We start from the raw sequence: 16227 nt of genomic DNA, 5'->3' as shown, positions 1-16227 counted from the left end.
TATTACCCTAAAATTCTTAAAAGTTAACACAAGAATAAACAATATATTAGAAATGGAAAAGAGTTGATATAATTTGGCACAACAAAGACTAATATTGGATTAAAATAAAGCAAGAGAATCCCCAAAGGCAGGCAGCTGGTGAACAAACTCTCAGGAATTCTCACCAAAACGATGTCGTGTGGGAAATGAAAAACTCTTTAAAAGTTATAAATAAAGTAAAGTTCATAAATAATGCAACTATATATATAATATTTCTTCTGCATATAATTTTGTTGTGTACACAAAATAATGGGAGAGAAAGAGAAAGTTGAAGGTATCATCACTGCCATTTACAAACTAAATCTTCATTGTCATCAATGTTGGAGAGATATCAAAAAACCTCTTTCAATAACACAAGGTAAAATAATCTTTCGTTTTTTGTTTTTAAAATCTATGTTTCTTCCTCGCTATTAATTAGTATTGTTTCCGATTCCCATAAAATTATAGGATCAAATTACAATTTTGTAACACGAGAACTTGATTTTCAAAATATCTTATATATACACGGAGATGTTTATTTGGAGACGTGATACTCTAAATTACTTCATCCTTATTCCATATATTTGAAGCGTATGTATGTTGTTCGGGTTGATTTGTTAACATTTTCCTTTTCAATTCATATTTATTGTTAGGGTTTTTCATAACTTTTTTTTTTGGGGGGATGAAATTAGGTGTTCAAAATGTTGAAGTTGATATGGAGAAAAATGAAATTAGGGTGAAGGGTTCAAATTTGGATGTCCTAAAAATTCAGAAGCAAATAGAGAAGTTGAGCAAGAAAAAAGTTGAATTGATTTCTCCCAAAGTGAAGCCCAAAGATAAAGACCCTCCTAAACCCACTGCTGACAAACCCAAACCAACCATTGTGAGTATATATAAATTCTTTTTTTTATTATAATTAAGCTTACTTATTTCTAATTAATTAAGATTATATGATTATTCTCAACATTATTTATATACAAAGTAAATGCTTTTTAGGAACTATATACATATATACACATGATACTTTGTTGTCACATGATCATAGTGTCCATATCATTCTCAACACTCACAAATATGGAAGAATCCATTAGGCATTAGTAAACTAATGAATTTAAAAATAAAGAAGAAAAGTTCATATATACTTAAGCATGTTTATACTTTTTTAATAAACAAAGTTAATTTTGATCATTATTGTTAGTTAACTAAGTATAAATTATATTAATAGTAAAACCTAATTTTATGCAATGCACAGAAAAAAAAAAAAAAAAGGCACTATGATAGTGTTTTTAATAATTACATGGAAAATGTTAATGTAGACTTTTTCTAAAAAGTATTAAAAAAAACACCAATAAACTAATCTTTATTGAAAGTTTAGACTTAAATATTTTAACTTATTATAATAATTTAATTAGTAAAATTTTGCTAAGGAAATTTTTATCATAGGGTTGAGGTTAAAAAGAACCATTGTTTCCTTACTAAAATTTTGTTAAATAATAATTTAATCCACTTAGTTTCAAATATGAACAACTTAGCAAAGATTCAATTGAAAAGATTGATCTACGAATAGAATGGAAATACTAATAAAATAACAAAATTAATTAAATTAAATTAGATGGGGTTTTTCCTTTTCACTTTGGCAGGTCAATCGCACAATAACAGCTAAGGTTCACTTGCACTGCCCCAAATGCGAGCAAGACTTGAAGAACAAGTTGCTAAAGCATAAAGGTTTCTGTGGCACATTAATCCTTTCTTCTTCTTTTTTTTCTTTTTTTCCTTATTATTAACTAGGTTTTTCTTACAAAAATTAATAATAATAATAATCTGTTTCCTTTCCAATTTCTATTTATTTTATTTTTCATCTTTGCATTTTTATCGATTTTGTTTTAATCTACTAGAAATATCTTATTAGATATCACTTGAAATCTGTCATTTTTGGTCATCATGACTTAAGCTCGAAATTAAGTTAACTTATTATATAGAATATGATGTTTAAAGATTCAAATAGAAATTTGTCATGATCAAACAATTAGTTCGAATACTATATTTTTCTTGTTTTCTTTTATGTTTTAGTACACTTAAAGGCAAGAGTTCAGATGAGATCTAGTGCAAATATTCACGAAAAATTATTCCCAGTTTTGAAGAACAACAATGATGATTTTTAGTATTGGCAGGAATATATAGTGTGAAAACAGACATAAAAGCTCAAACCCTAACAATGGAAGGAAGCATCGAAGCAGAGAAGTTCAAATCTTATTTGAAGAATAAGCTACAAAAACATGTAGATATTACAGTGGATACGAAATCGACTGATTATTCATCGAAGTCGACGGCGGTAGCATCGGAGAAGAAGAAAGAAAGTAATACTGATCAAAAAGAGAAGCCAAAAGAAAAAGCTTCATCTGATACAACAACAACGACAACTACTGACAAGACGACTATTGTTGTTGCAGAGATTCAAAGTAAAGAGAATAATAATAAAAATGATAATGTCCCTTATTTCATTCACTATGTGTATGCTCCTCAATTGTTTAGCGATGAAAATCCAAATGCATGTAGAGTAATGTAAACTTGTGATTAACTGTTCTATTGTTTTGTTAATTTCTTTCCAAAAGTTACGTTTGTGAATTATTATTAGAAAAATCGATGATTTAATTATGATTTATCAATTCGGTTGATGAAAATCAAGAGAAAAACGAAATGATAGGTTTATATAAAATTGGGAGAAAATCATTTCTTACTCATGTATATATAAACTGTCAGAAGAGAGAAAAAAAATTGAACACCCTTCTAAGTACTTATTTTTAAGTTTAAAATTGCATAAGCAAATTTAAGAATAGAAATTCATTTTTCCCCTAAAATTAAATAGCTAAAGTACATTCTATTTAAAATAAATAAATAAATAAACAAAATTCAAATTTGAACAATATATATATAATTTCCCTTGATTTCTGAACAATATATCATATATATGTGTGTGTGTGTGTGAAAAACCAATAAAAATAGAAAATGAATTATTTCCAATTATTTTAGATATATCCATTATCCAATATATATCTTCATACCAAATTGTCTACACTTCTAAATAAATCAAGGTTTTATTTATATACATTTTTATATTAATTAGTTTCATGATCTTGAAACTTTCATGTTTATCTAAAATTCATTATATTCTTACGTTTCCAGCTAGTCTTATCTTTTATAATGATAATGATAATAATAATAATAATTATTATTATTATTATTTTGTTGTTGTTATTGTTAACAAATAAGTTGAGATTTTATTTGATAATGATTTATAATTTTTGGTTCTAGAAGTTGAGTTTATTTTCTATCTCTTTACTCATCTTTTTCACTTGTTAAAGATATTTTTGAAGTAATAACAAAAATTTAGGGAAAAAAAAAATATATATATATATATATAGACTTTAAAAAAAAAACAATAATATAATCCAAAGGAGAAATATTTTTTACTCACATATAATTAATTATTAGATTTTATTTTCTTTAAGGGGAAGAATATGAGTTTGGCTCATATATCTAAATCTTAAAATTTTAAAAATAAATGAAGTTTTTAATGAAAATAATATTTAAATTACCAAACGTCATTAACGATCTTAAACCCAAAAAGGAAAGTGGTTATGAGTCAAAATTATAGCTAAGATTAGATCGAATCAACACACACTCTTACAAATCAGAAAATTAACAAAAGTTACTAACAAAAGGAAAAGAAAAAAAAAAGAGAGAAGAGAGAGAGAGAGAGAGAGAGAGAGAGAGAGAGAGAGAACAAACTAAAAAGTTGGGTTTTTTGTACCAAAGTTTTGAAGACACTAAAATATAATTATCATATATATTAATCCAAACAATTATTATCAATTTCCCTAACCTTTTCTTTCCCAATCTTGAAGCTCAATAAGATGCTCTCCCACCGGAATTCCCTCCGCCCCATCCGTCCACCGCCAGCTGATTTTGATTCCCCGCCATGTTCGACGGCATATTAAACAACGGCAACCCGACCGACGGGTCCGGAAACGGGTTGCTAAGACTGCCACCACCACCACCGTTGGACGGTTGTTCCTCCTCGTCCAATGGTAACCTCTCGTAAGCAACATTGGTAAACGACGAGGCAATGACAATCACCGGTCCCGAAGCAATCAAAGACCCGACAACATTCCCTCCGATGATTTGCCCTTGCCCACCCGCAAGGAAGATAGTCAAACTCGTAGCTCCCGGAGGTGCCGGTGGCGGTAAAAACGATCCCGTTAAAGATAATATCTCATACCTAACGACACAAAAGATCAATAACTATCCCAATAAGATTAAAGATTAAATTTCGCACTACTCCTCATTCCTCTTTCATAATAAGATTAAAGATTAAATTTATCATAAACCCATCTCATTTTTAGAAAATCTAAAAATAACCTAATTCCAAATCAAAATTGGAAAAGAAAAAAAAAACCCTAATTATTAATTAAGTTAATAAAAAGCTTTGAGTTCTGTGGTGATTGAACAAACCTTCCAGGAAGAGTAATAGAGGTTGATGAAGGTTGCCGTAAGGTAACGTTAGTGACGGTGCCGGTGCCGCTCAAGATGCAGACGCCACGCTGGCGTTTCCGGGCATAAGCGGCGACGGAGTCAAAGACATCACAACCGGTGTTGACTTCCAAGATGTGGGCTCGAAGAGTGTTAGCGCTTTCCCTGGTAATAATAACCGGTGGTTTGGGTTTATTCTTAGAACCGGGCGGTCGACCTCTGGACCGTCGGGCAACGATTTCGCCGCCGGAGTTAGGTTGGTGGTCGGAACCGTCGTCTACATCGGTCGGATGTTGGAGGTGAAGATCGACAGAACGGTGCTGAAGTTGATGAACAAAGTGAGAAGCAGAGCCCAAGTCTAATCCCGCCATGAACAGATTAAAAAAAAAACAATAGTAATTATAATAATTAAGGGAAAATTATATGAATTAAAAAAGAGGGAGAAAAAAAGAGAGAAGATGAAGAAGAAGGGAGAGAGAGAGAGAGAGAAAGAGGAGGAAGAAGCAAAAGTGAAGCGATTCCCATGAACAAGAAATTTATATTAAAATATAAAAGAGAGAGAGAGACTATAGGGTTTTTTTTTATTATTATTTTAAACTGACCATGTTTTCTTTATTTTATTTATTCTTTACTTTTTTTAAGTATTATTATATTGTTTCTTATTTTTAAATATATTTTCCTACTCATTAGATTAGATTCAATGTTAATTTGTTTTTTTATTTATTTTATTTATTGTTGCATACATAAAATAAAATATAGTTTAATTTTCGACTAATTAACCTTCTTTTCGTCTTCTTCTTTCCTTTTGTTGGCTCTTTTTTTTCGTTTTCTTTAGGCTAATCCATCGAAATTATCTGTTTTTTTCTTATTGATCAAATTAATTACATATTCAGTTAACTTCTGGATTTGTGTCTAAAGTTACTGTTTGTATATCATATTTGTTTATTATTTACTTTTTAACAAAAAAAAAAAAAACTACACAAATTAATATCATTTTTTTTCATAAAATCAATATAAAAATTTAATTTAAATTTAGGCCACGTTTGGTTCGTGATTCAAGAATTATTTTGATACATAAAAATATATTCTTTATTTTCATTGTATTAAAAAATAAGTTCGGTTTCAATTTAAATTTTTAAAATTCGAATTTAACATATATATTTATGTTTGGTAGTGAATTTGAAAATTCTCATATTCACAATTTTTGAAAGTAGTATGACAGAACAAAGAAAACCACAATTTACTGTTTTTAAAAATGGAATTTATTTTGCGTGTTTTTAAATCGTTTTTTAAAAAAATATACCAACCATGTTTTTATTTATATTTTTTTTATGAGAATGTAAAAATAAAATTGATGAATCACAAATTAGATGGGATCTTAAATTTTTTTAAAAAGAATATTAATATTGATAGACATCTTTAATTTTCAATTGAGTCGTGTGTTTGATTTAACTTTTTAAATATTTAATTTTGAAGATAAATAAGACAAGTTTGAAGTGTTGGACAATTATTCAAAATATAATTTTTAAAATTACAGTTTTAAAATTTAAATTAAATGATCTTTATTAAAAAGAGTTTGAATAAAAATATTTTTTTTATAAAAAAGAAACGTGCCAGTCTATAGTGGTCAAAGTTATTGGCAACAAATTCAAAATAACTTTTGAAAATCTTTTAAAATTTATTTTAAACAGTTTATATATACATATTTAAAATTTTTGATATATCAATTATATATATATATATATATATATATATGATAACTTATATACACAAAATTTTGAAAATTTCAAGATTAAACCTGTAATTTTTTACCAAATATTATTTTATGTAAATGCATTATTAGTCCTATATTTATATTCATAAAAAGAAAAAAACTTTATAGTTTAAAACATATAAATTCAAAATGTAAGAGAGGCTAGTTTAAATTAAAAGTTATTTTATGCAAGTTCATTATTACTCAAATGCTTACAAATTTATTTTGGTTTTAATTTTTGAAAAATCTCATCCATACATATATATATATCTTCCTTTCTATCTTTCTTCTTCGTTTATGAGATAATTAGGGTGTCAAATTTAAGCCGCTCTTTAAATTAGTCAAAGTTATTTTATTGAAATGAAATCTAATAAGAATGGAATCACGTTCTATAGGATTTAAATCTACGATATCAGATTTTGGAGACCCTAATTGAACTAAAAGTACTTTCAAAAATGAAAAAAAAAAAAAAAAAAGAAAGAAAAGTATAGCACCTAAGAATATATATATATATATATATATATATATATATATATATATATAATTTGGATCTAAATATCTAATATATATATTATTTTGAAATACATAATGACAAAGTTTAGTTAATTAAAATGAATAAATTATGAATGAGAATTGGATAGTGTTGTCAAAAGACTATGTACGGTTACTTGAAAATTTCAATAATCACTGTGTAGACTTGAAGGGTTTGAAATTATTAAAATAGTTGGATTATTTTATAGTTATAATTAAAATTAATTTATAATATTTAAAAACCAACCTGAGTTTTGTTGCAGGTGAATTTTAGCCTATTCAAAGAAAACCTTTCTGGGAGAGCTTAAGTGAGAGCTTGATGGACCTATAAGGTGAGAACCTATATAGGGGAGGTCTAAGTGAGCCTAGTAAGAACTTGATGTATCGATGAGGTGAACCTAAGTGAGCTCAATGATAGCTTGGTGGAACCCATGAAGAAGTGAGTCTAAGCAAGCCTACGAAGAGCTCTGTGGACCCATGAGTGGACCTCAAGGAGCTTAGTGGTAGCTTGGTGGACCAATGAGGTGAGCGTAAACGAGCACAACGATAACTCAGTGGACCCATAAGGTGAGCCTAAATGAGCCTAGTGAAAGTTCAGTGGACCCATGAAGTGAGCAAGCTTAATAAGGGTGCAGTGGACTCATAAGGTGAACTCATAAAGAAGCTTTAGGAGCCTAGGAAAGAGCTCAAGAGAGCACCCACTAAGTAGATAGCTCCATGGAACATATGAGGTAAGCTTCAAGAGAAGTTCAAATGAGCTTAAGCTTAGCTTAAGAGCAGCCATTCAAGACATGTAAGTTGATAAGAGCTTAGAGAGAGCTCAAGACGAGCTCAACGAGACCTAGGAAAGCCTAGCCTCCTAAGACCAGGAACTCATAAGAGGAGAACCCACTAGGAAAAACCCAATCTTTCTAATCATAGTCGTAGGAGGATGATACACTGAAGAGAGCCCAGCCTTATCTAAGAGAAGGACCCACAAGGGAAAGTACTCTTAGTACAGTACCAAGGTAGAGCTCAGCGAGGACCCATAGAGGAAACCTTTGAGCCATTGAATGTGAAACCGTTCAAATTTCAAATGGACAAGTGTCATAAAGGGAAGCCATTAGGAGCATTTCATGGGTTGGTCATAATGGTAGTGATACCACCCTTTGATTATTAGCTCAACGGTTGTGGAAGTTCAAGAGGCGCAATTATGACTCAAGCGTCGGTTATACAAATCACCCTATTATATAAAATGACCAAGGTCATTGGTTTAAGGGATGTTAAATTATGTCCAAATACGTCTGAATATTCACCTATTTTCTCTTTACTAGACTAACTTGAGCGTCGGAACGTGTGTGGTTAGACACCATACCCTTGCTTACTCTCTTTTGTCTTGCAAGTTGGCACTCAGAATAATCTCTTTCATACGATCCATTTTTTGGCATCAACAAATTTTATTTTTACCATTTTAATCATTTATAACAAATATTGGGAAGTCAAACAAATCTACGAGTAGAATTAATAGATAACTCATCCAAGAAACATAATGTTTTTTTTTTCTTTTTCTCAAAGATTATAGAATTATAATGTTAATTATACATCAGATCGTATAGATAAATTTGATTATTTATTTTATTATAAATAATCGACTACTTCATATATTTTTTTTAAAAAAAAAAAAACCACATCTTATGATTCTCTAAATAATTTTTGTCGTTTATCATAATTTTGGGTTACATTTATTGCACATATTAATTTTTAATCTCTTGATTAATTAATTAACTACAAATTAAATTAATTATCTATACCCCCATTGAATTCTAACATGGATTTCCAAAAATAATAAATAATCTAATATCCTACGGCATGATTATTAATGGTGGGAATATATAATCCTACAAATTAATTATATAAAACAACATTAATTAAACATGTTAGGTTAAATTATATATTATTGTTATGGTTAATATATACTTTCTAATTATCTAATTAGGAAAGTACTATGTTTCTTTCATTAATAAAATAATTAATGAAGAGGAAACATAATATAATTATTAGGTGCTTGAAAAGGTGACAAACACAAAGTGGATTAAGTTTAATGTACGGTTGGAGTAAATTATAATTTAACTTATGACAATTTTTTAATGTGAGTTTACAATTATTATAAGAAAGAATAGAGAATTAATTATTATTGTTCTCTTTTTTTTTTTTTTTTTTTTTTTTTTTTTTTTTTTTTGGTATTGTGAGCTAATTAATTTTAAAAAAACAAAATAAAGTACCTTTACAAGACATGTTAATTAGTGAAGACTTTGGAGAGATAAAGTTGTAATAAATTTAAATTTTTGACCTAGCTAAGGTAAGATTTTATATGATATGATTAAATTTTAATGAGGGGACGAACTATTTACTATAAATATTATATTTGACTAATAGAGTTGATATGTCAAAATTAATATTTAATTGTTAGTCTAATCAAAATGATGATAAATATTGTACTTATAACTGCATTAAAAACAATAATATTGCAAAAATATCCATGGTAAGGTGTGAGCAATCATCTAAGCATTATCATATTTTTTTTTTTAAGTTTATATTACTTTGGATCTTCGTTAGAACAAGTGCTTTTTTATCTTTTCTTTTTTAACATATATCATCTAAAGGTTTAAACCACATTCAAACTGTGGAATTATAAGATTGATGTTCTTACCCCTAGATAGCATAATCAACTAAGACTAAATTCTAACTAAATGGTCAAATTTTATAGTTTAGTCCAAAAAATTTAATTTAATGACAACCCCATTTAATAATATTGTTTCATTTTTAATTAGTATATACATAAAAATAGAGCCAATTATTGATGGACAACTCCTCTTCACTATGTATATTATTTAAAAGAAAAATAAACAAAATGATTACTATACTTTTTATAAATCTTAAAATAATTAGTGTCACACACACACATACACACACCATATGATGGATATACATAACCTTAACCAACTTTTGGAAATTAAAAAATAACACAATATAATGTATAGCTAGGACGTGGCTTTGGGTTATCTTAATTGGTGACCTTAGACCCACTACTTTCTCCAAATAATCTTTTTAACAGATTAATAATTAATAATCCATATGATGACAATGAAGGGTTAGATTTATATATTTAGATAATGATGCCAAAGCTATAGGAATCTTTTTTAATCTTAATTTAATAATATAATAATTTTGACTTATTATTTTTATTAAGTCATGTTCGTCTCTCTATAATATATACTCTCTCAAGGTGGAGAAATGGCAAGGTTTTCATATTTAGATAATTTTTATTTTATTTTATTTAATTAAGACCGTTATAAATATATAATGCTATCTTATAGAACATTGACTATGATTATATCTAAATATGTTGAACAAATACGTTTGAATTTACCATAAAAAAAAATCCCATTTGAAAATTTAAATCATCGTTTAATTTATTTACCAAAAAAAAAAGTCATTTTCCAAACAAAGATTGCATGAAATTCAACCAACAAAATTGTACATTTTTCCATTCAAAAGTACTATATACTTGTCGATAAATATATAGGTGTTATGGTCTCACATTGATTTTTAGCTTTTGTCAATATTAATTAACATAAAATTTAATTTTTAAGATCGTGTTTTCTTGAACTAAAGATATATAATTTTCTTTTAGACATTTAAGGGTACACCGAAAAAGAGATGTGGTTAAAGAAATTTAGTTGACTCAACTATTAAAAATATATGTCATTTACTAATAAATTTACGTTGGGATGAATTTTAAAAAATTGAGAATTTTTTACGCATAGCCAAAAAAAAAGTTTATTTACAAAATATAAGGGAATACTTATATTGAGAATTTGATAAATATTGTCATATTTTGTAAATAGTTTTGTTTTTTTTTATTGTTATATTTGAAAATAGCAAAAAGGAATTTGGTATAGAAAAGGGTATTTCTAACTAAAATATTATTGCTAATAATATTTTTTTATATTAAAAAAAGTATTAACAGAATCTTAACGTTTGAGATTGGCACTATTCTCATGTTCTATACATCGTAGTTTTATCATTATCTCATAATTAGGTATTGGTATACAAAGAAATCCTTTAGGTTCTAATCCTTGATTCTATCACAATAATTCGTATGGTAACTATAACTAACTTTTTTTTGTTAAGACAACTTCATATCGACTAAACAAACACAAATGTGTTCTTCATTAAGATCACATCCAATTATAAGACAAGGCGAAACCAACGAGACTTTCTATTTTTCAAACCAGAAGAAAAAGGGTTGAGCAACCTTTCTAGTTCAAAACAAACAAGTATGGTGATAGCACATAAAATTTATAAAATTTTAAAACTTAAAATAAGAAAGGAAGATCAATTACTTTTCAATTTAAAACACGAGAATAATAATTAAAATATTTTTGAGAATATGACACACCAAAGTTAACTATTGACAACTTTATTGTCTAATATTTGCAATTGCATTAATTTTCCAGATCTAAAATGTGAGCAACGTGCAATAAACTGTTCAAAACATTTTTTATGATGAGAAAAAAACAAGAAATTCCCAACTTTCACACCCAGTAATTATAATTTAATTAAAACATAATTAATTAATTAATTAAAAAAGCAATTAGGGGGTGGACAAGTGGAAGGTGACGACTTGAGGGCAAATCAACTCAAACCCCCCCCATTGCGTTTCATTTGCATTTCCTTGTCGTTTCCGTTATGTTAATTTAATCAAAAAAATTCCCTCTCATCGACCAATCAAACCCAACCTGCTCTGGATTTGAGAAATCTATTAATTCTGCTTTACCCCTAAATTAAATTCCGCTCGACCCCACTAATTATTTTTCAATTCATTTTAACCAAAGTTGTGGATTAATGAATTAATTAATGTATGTTTTTTTTTTTTTTTTGTAATATATTAATGAAAAAGCAATTTATTGTTTTGTTGTTTTTAATTCAAGTTGGGTGCAGAACAAACACCCCCTCGAGTTTCACATTAGTGTTTTTTTATATTTTATATGCTCCAATATGAAATGACTTTAATTTATTACTTTAATATTGTTTATTTTAATCTTTATTTATTATTATTATTATTATTATTATTATTATTATTTGTTGGGTTTAATAATGGTTTTCTTAAGCAATAATTATTAAGTGATAAAATTTGCATAAAAGTGATAATGTCGGTTGTGTTGACTGTTTTAGTCTATTTATTTCCCTTCTGCAAAAGTAATTCTATAACTTTCACTTTTAACGAAAATAATTAATCTAATTCACATTATCTAAAATTTGTTTAAATTTAGTTTCTATTAATTTTATTTTCAAAATTTTCATAGTGAAAATGTTAATAAATAAAAAATAATTTTATACATAATAAGAAATAGAGACTGAGATTGATTTATAAGAATCAAAATCTCATTTTAACTAATAATTAAGTACTTGTATATATAAACTTTAAAATATGTGAATCCTAATAATTTGTATATTTTATTGTCAACATTTAAATACCTTTCTGTTTAGACAGTTTATTGCTAAAATTTAAAATATTTATGTGGAGGTTGAGTTTTGTTTGAATATATTCATAGAAGCTTCTGTATTAGAAAAATGTTAAAGTGAAGTAATTGGTTAATCTGCCATTGACATTGAAATGTTCGAGTCAAGGCTACAAATTTTAATCCTGTCTTTAATTTATTTATTTTTGAAGAAATTGATAAGGATTAATTATTATTTTAGAAACAAAACCAAACAAAAATTATATAAATGTAATTTTCTTTTTTCCTTATTTATTTAGTAATATAAATGTTTGTCTCCCAACCGTACAATATCCTCTCAGAAATTGAAATCAAAGATAATTTTGAAAAATATAAAATAAAATGAATCGATTTAAACTCGTAGATAAAATTCATGCATATTTACTTTAATAGTTTATTTTGTAGAACTAAAATTTGAAGTAATTTAAATGTGTTTGAGAGATCAACATAGTTTAGTGTTTTATTTATTATAATATTTAAAGATGAGGAATATAATTAAATTAATATTTTGTTCTAAATAAAATCAATAAATTGAAACTCAATGAAAAATATCAACGAAAAATGATAGTTCCTCCATCAAAGGATCAAGTATCTTATTAATCATTTAATTGAAACCGACTAGAGAGGATATCAAAATAAATAGACATGTATTTGATATACTTAAGTTCCGATCCCAACATATATAATGCCTTCATGTATATAATCTAGCCTCTACACAAATTAGAGAGTCATAAATATAATTAAAACCATTGATACCAAGCGTCAACATACTGACATTATCATGATCGTCTATAATTTATGCTCTAAACTCACCACGACGCATAACAAGAACCTTAATGAAAATCAAACATGCTAACCAACCCTAATCACTTCTAATCATCCACAACCAAAGAAACACTTAATCCCACAAGCGTAATATAATTTACTCGATGGAAGGAAGGAAGGGGAATAAGCTAAATAGCTTTACTAAGATATTGTCAAATAGCACAAAGTGTAGCATAAGAACAAACAAATTCAAGAAAATAATAGGACGTATAATAATGATAAATAATTGGTGAATCCAAACAAAATAAATAAATAATAAAGAAGAAAAGATGGTAACTAAGTCTTGGAAATTAAAGAAGTGAAAGAATTGGATTGAAAAATGTGGTTGGGCCAACAAAAGGGTGCTCCGTTGACTCCACTTAAAGCTCCACATAAAGGGCATAAACATAAAGGATGGTCGTCCATAAATCTCCGCCCAAGGTTATAAAGTTGCCAAACACTTGTGCACACAAACCTTTTCTTTCTCAATTCCTTTTTCTTAATAATAATAAAATGAAAAGAGGAGATCTCATACATTAGCATTTTTTTTTTAAAGAAAAACATCAAGAACTTTGTAAACGATCAATTGGTTTTTGAAATAAAATTTCGTACCATCAAGTATGTTTGATGAGCTAAGATAAAGTAAAACACGAAAAAGTTGAATGGAGCTGAATCTATCCAAATTGATGGTCTTTTTCTTTTTTAAAATAACAAACCCAATTTGAAGCATTAGAAACCAAATGTATACAAAGCTTATAACCAGAAGGGTATTTTAGTCTTTAAAATTTTTCAAAATCATACCAATTAATTTTAAAGAATTTTGAAAGTCTCTTGATTACTTTAAAGTTACTTATAAAAAAAAAACAAATTATTCGAAGAATTAATAATTCATAGAATTTAGAAAAGATTTTAACGGTGTTAAAATAATCCGACAATCCGAACAATCCAATTAATAGATAAATATATTTGAAGATTATAAAAAAAATTAAAACAAACAAAATCCTACGTTAAAGAAATAAAACTAAATCAAATATGTTCAATTAAATCAAATCAATAATAAAAATGACGAATCCAAAATCGTCATGTGATTTGTCATAAAATTTGCAAAACTTCAAGGAGCCCAACAAATTTGCGAATTCATCCAATTCCCCTAAAAAATTATTCGTAATCAATAAATACTAACTCTCTCGAGACCATCGGCGCAAATATGTTCGTCCAAAGACAGCCCATTATGGGTGCAAGTGGGCTTGAGGCCCATGATATTTGGTTTCTATAGATTTGTTATGGAGTGTATAACAATATCACAAAATAAATGTAAAAACGACAAAATTGATTAATAATAGACTTATAATCGATAATTTATTAGTGATAGATCAATATTTTATCGTAAATTTTTTAATTGTTGTTTTTTAAGAACAATTGTAATTTTTGTTGTAGAAATTTTCATCTTTTTAAAAATATATCTTCTCTTCTGTTTTTCTATATCCCTTTCTCTTCTTCTTTGGACATCCTTAGAACCCGAACATTGTCGATGTAGAATCCATTCATCGATGGTGGTTTTGATTTAGATCAAGAATAATAACATTTATTTAGGCAAACTTTTAATTAGTTTAAGATCAATATTGTTAATGGAAAAGTCAAATGTTTTAAATCATTTTTCGTCCATGATTAAAGCTATAATAATTAATGATAATAACATAGCTAATATTCATCTTAATTACTAGCCTTATATAGGAATTTAATATATATGTTAGTGTGAATAAGCTACATAATCTATTAAACAATTTACCTGACAACAATAATTATAGCAATTACATTTTTTTGAAAGTAATAGTTATATAAATACACACCTTTTTTATCAAAATATTCAAAGTATATATGAATAATAGATATAAGAGATTTTACACCAACATGGTTTGGGAGTGTGTGTGTATATATATATATTGTTGCCTTGTTGATTATGTATTTTTGAATCATTTTGCAATGGAAATCAAAACGTTTTGCCTTCAAAATTTTAATAACACAAAGCAACGACAAAAGTTACATTCACACGTCGTTTTTTGTTGAAAAATGTTATTTTTGCCTCACATTCAACCTCCAAACAACTTATTTTTTAATTTTTAGATAGTAACCATTTAACCTTTAGACTTTTAAAACTAAAATTGTAATTACTATTTAGTTTCTATTGAAATAAATGTCGTTAAAATTAAGTATTATTAGTTTTTACTGTGCAATGATTTGATCTTCATTAGGAAAAAAAACAGGTGATGGATAAAAAAACCGAGCCGATTGATCAAAACCGACCAAACAGAATGTTGTTGGTCAAAGACAAGGAGAGGTTCGATTGGTGTCAGTGTGAGAAAATTCAAAACAACAACATTTTAAAAAATTCAAAGACATAAAATGACTGAACGCGACCAAAAATGTCGGTTTGTACACCCTTCATGATCCGTGTCAATTTGAACATTTACTAAACCAACCATTCATAGTCAGGTTTGTTGTTCGTTTTGTAAAAAAAAAAAATCGATTTCAACTTATAACCAATGCCACCCCTAGTTTAGTTTATAAATGAAAATGATTATGATTTATTTAAAATTTTAATTACATGGACAAGAAATTCCATTAAATCTTTGGACAAATTGTTCCAAAAAGTGTTTTAAAATCAACTGATCATTAGGGTTTTAGGGTTTTAAACCTTTCATCTTTGATTTATTCTAACTTATCCACTTTTATATATTATATATACATTTTTTAAGAGGCAGAATACATACATACATACATACATATATATAGATATATAGATTGGTCATTATTATAATAAATTTTATTAAATATTTATAAAAGAAATTGATGACGCTATCTTTTCTACCTTCAAATACTTGTCTTTATGTATGAAACTTCTATTCACTCCAGCAAATGAACAAAATAGACGTCTATATCAAGTTTTTGGTTGAAGAAAACCTAATTAATAGTTAATGAAACATAGATTAAACTATACAAATATTGAAATAAGACGAGATTCAACTTTTTTACTTTGATACAAAATAC

The 16227-nt window shown here is 27.2% G+C and overlaps 2 protein-coding genes across 2 annotated transcripts; one reads left to right on the top strand and one right to left on the bottom strand.

Moving 5' to 3' along the window:
• Window positions 1-235: 235 nt before the first annotated feature.
• LOC103483396 (heavy metal-associated isoprenylated plant protein 4) lies at window positions 236-2629 on the top strand. The gene is made up of 4 exons (XM_008440005.3): window positions 236-397; window positions 711-901; window positions 1659-1743; window positions 2190-2629. Exons 1-4 carry the CDS (start codon window positions 289-291, stop codon window positions 2582-2584), a joined length of 780 nt encoding a protein of 259 aa, XP_008438227.1. The 5' UTR covers window positions 236-288; the 3' UTR covers window positions 2585-2629.
• Window positions 2630-3797: 1168 nt separating this feature from the next.
• Window positions 3798-5048, bottom strand: LOC103483395 (AT-hook motif nuclear-localized protein 23-like). The gene is made up of 2 exons (XM_008440003.3): window positions 4531-5048; window positions 3798-4297 (listed from the first exon to the last, which is right to left on the bottom strand). The coding sequence occupies exons 1-2, from the start codon at window positions 4917-4919 to the stop codon at window positions 3925-3927; spliced, it is 762 nt and encodes a 253-aa protein (XP_008438225.1). The 5' UTR covers window positions 4920-5048; the 3' UTR covers window positions 3798-3924.
• Between the last annotated feature and the right edge of the window lie 11179 nt (window positions 5049-16227).

The sequence above is a fragment of the Cucumis melo genome, chromosome 6 (genome assembly GCF_025177605.1).
Source record: "Cucumis melo cultivar AY chromosome 6, USDA_Cmelo_AY_1.0, whole genome shotgun sequence".
Lineage (NCBI taxonomy): Eukaryota > Viridiplantae > Streptophyta > Magnoliopsida > Cucurbitales > Cucurbitaceae > Cucumis > Cucumis melo.
The sequence above is the reverse complement of the archived record's forward strand: the minus strand, read 5'-3'. Positions and strand labels throughout refer to the sequence as shown.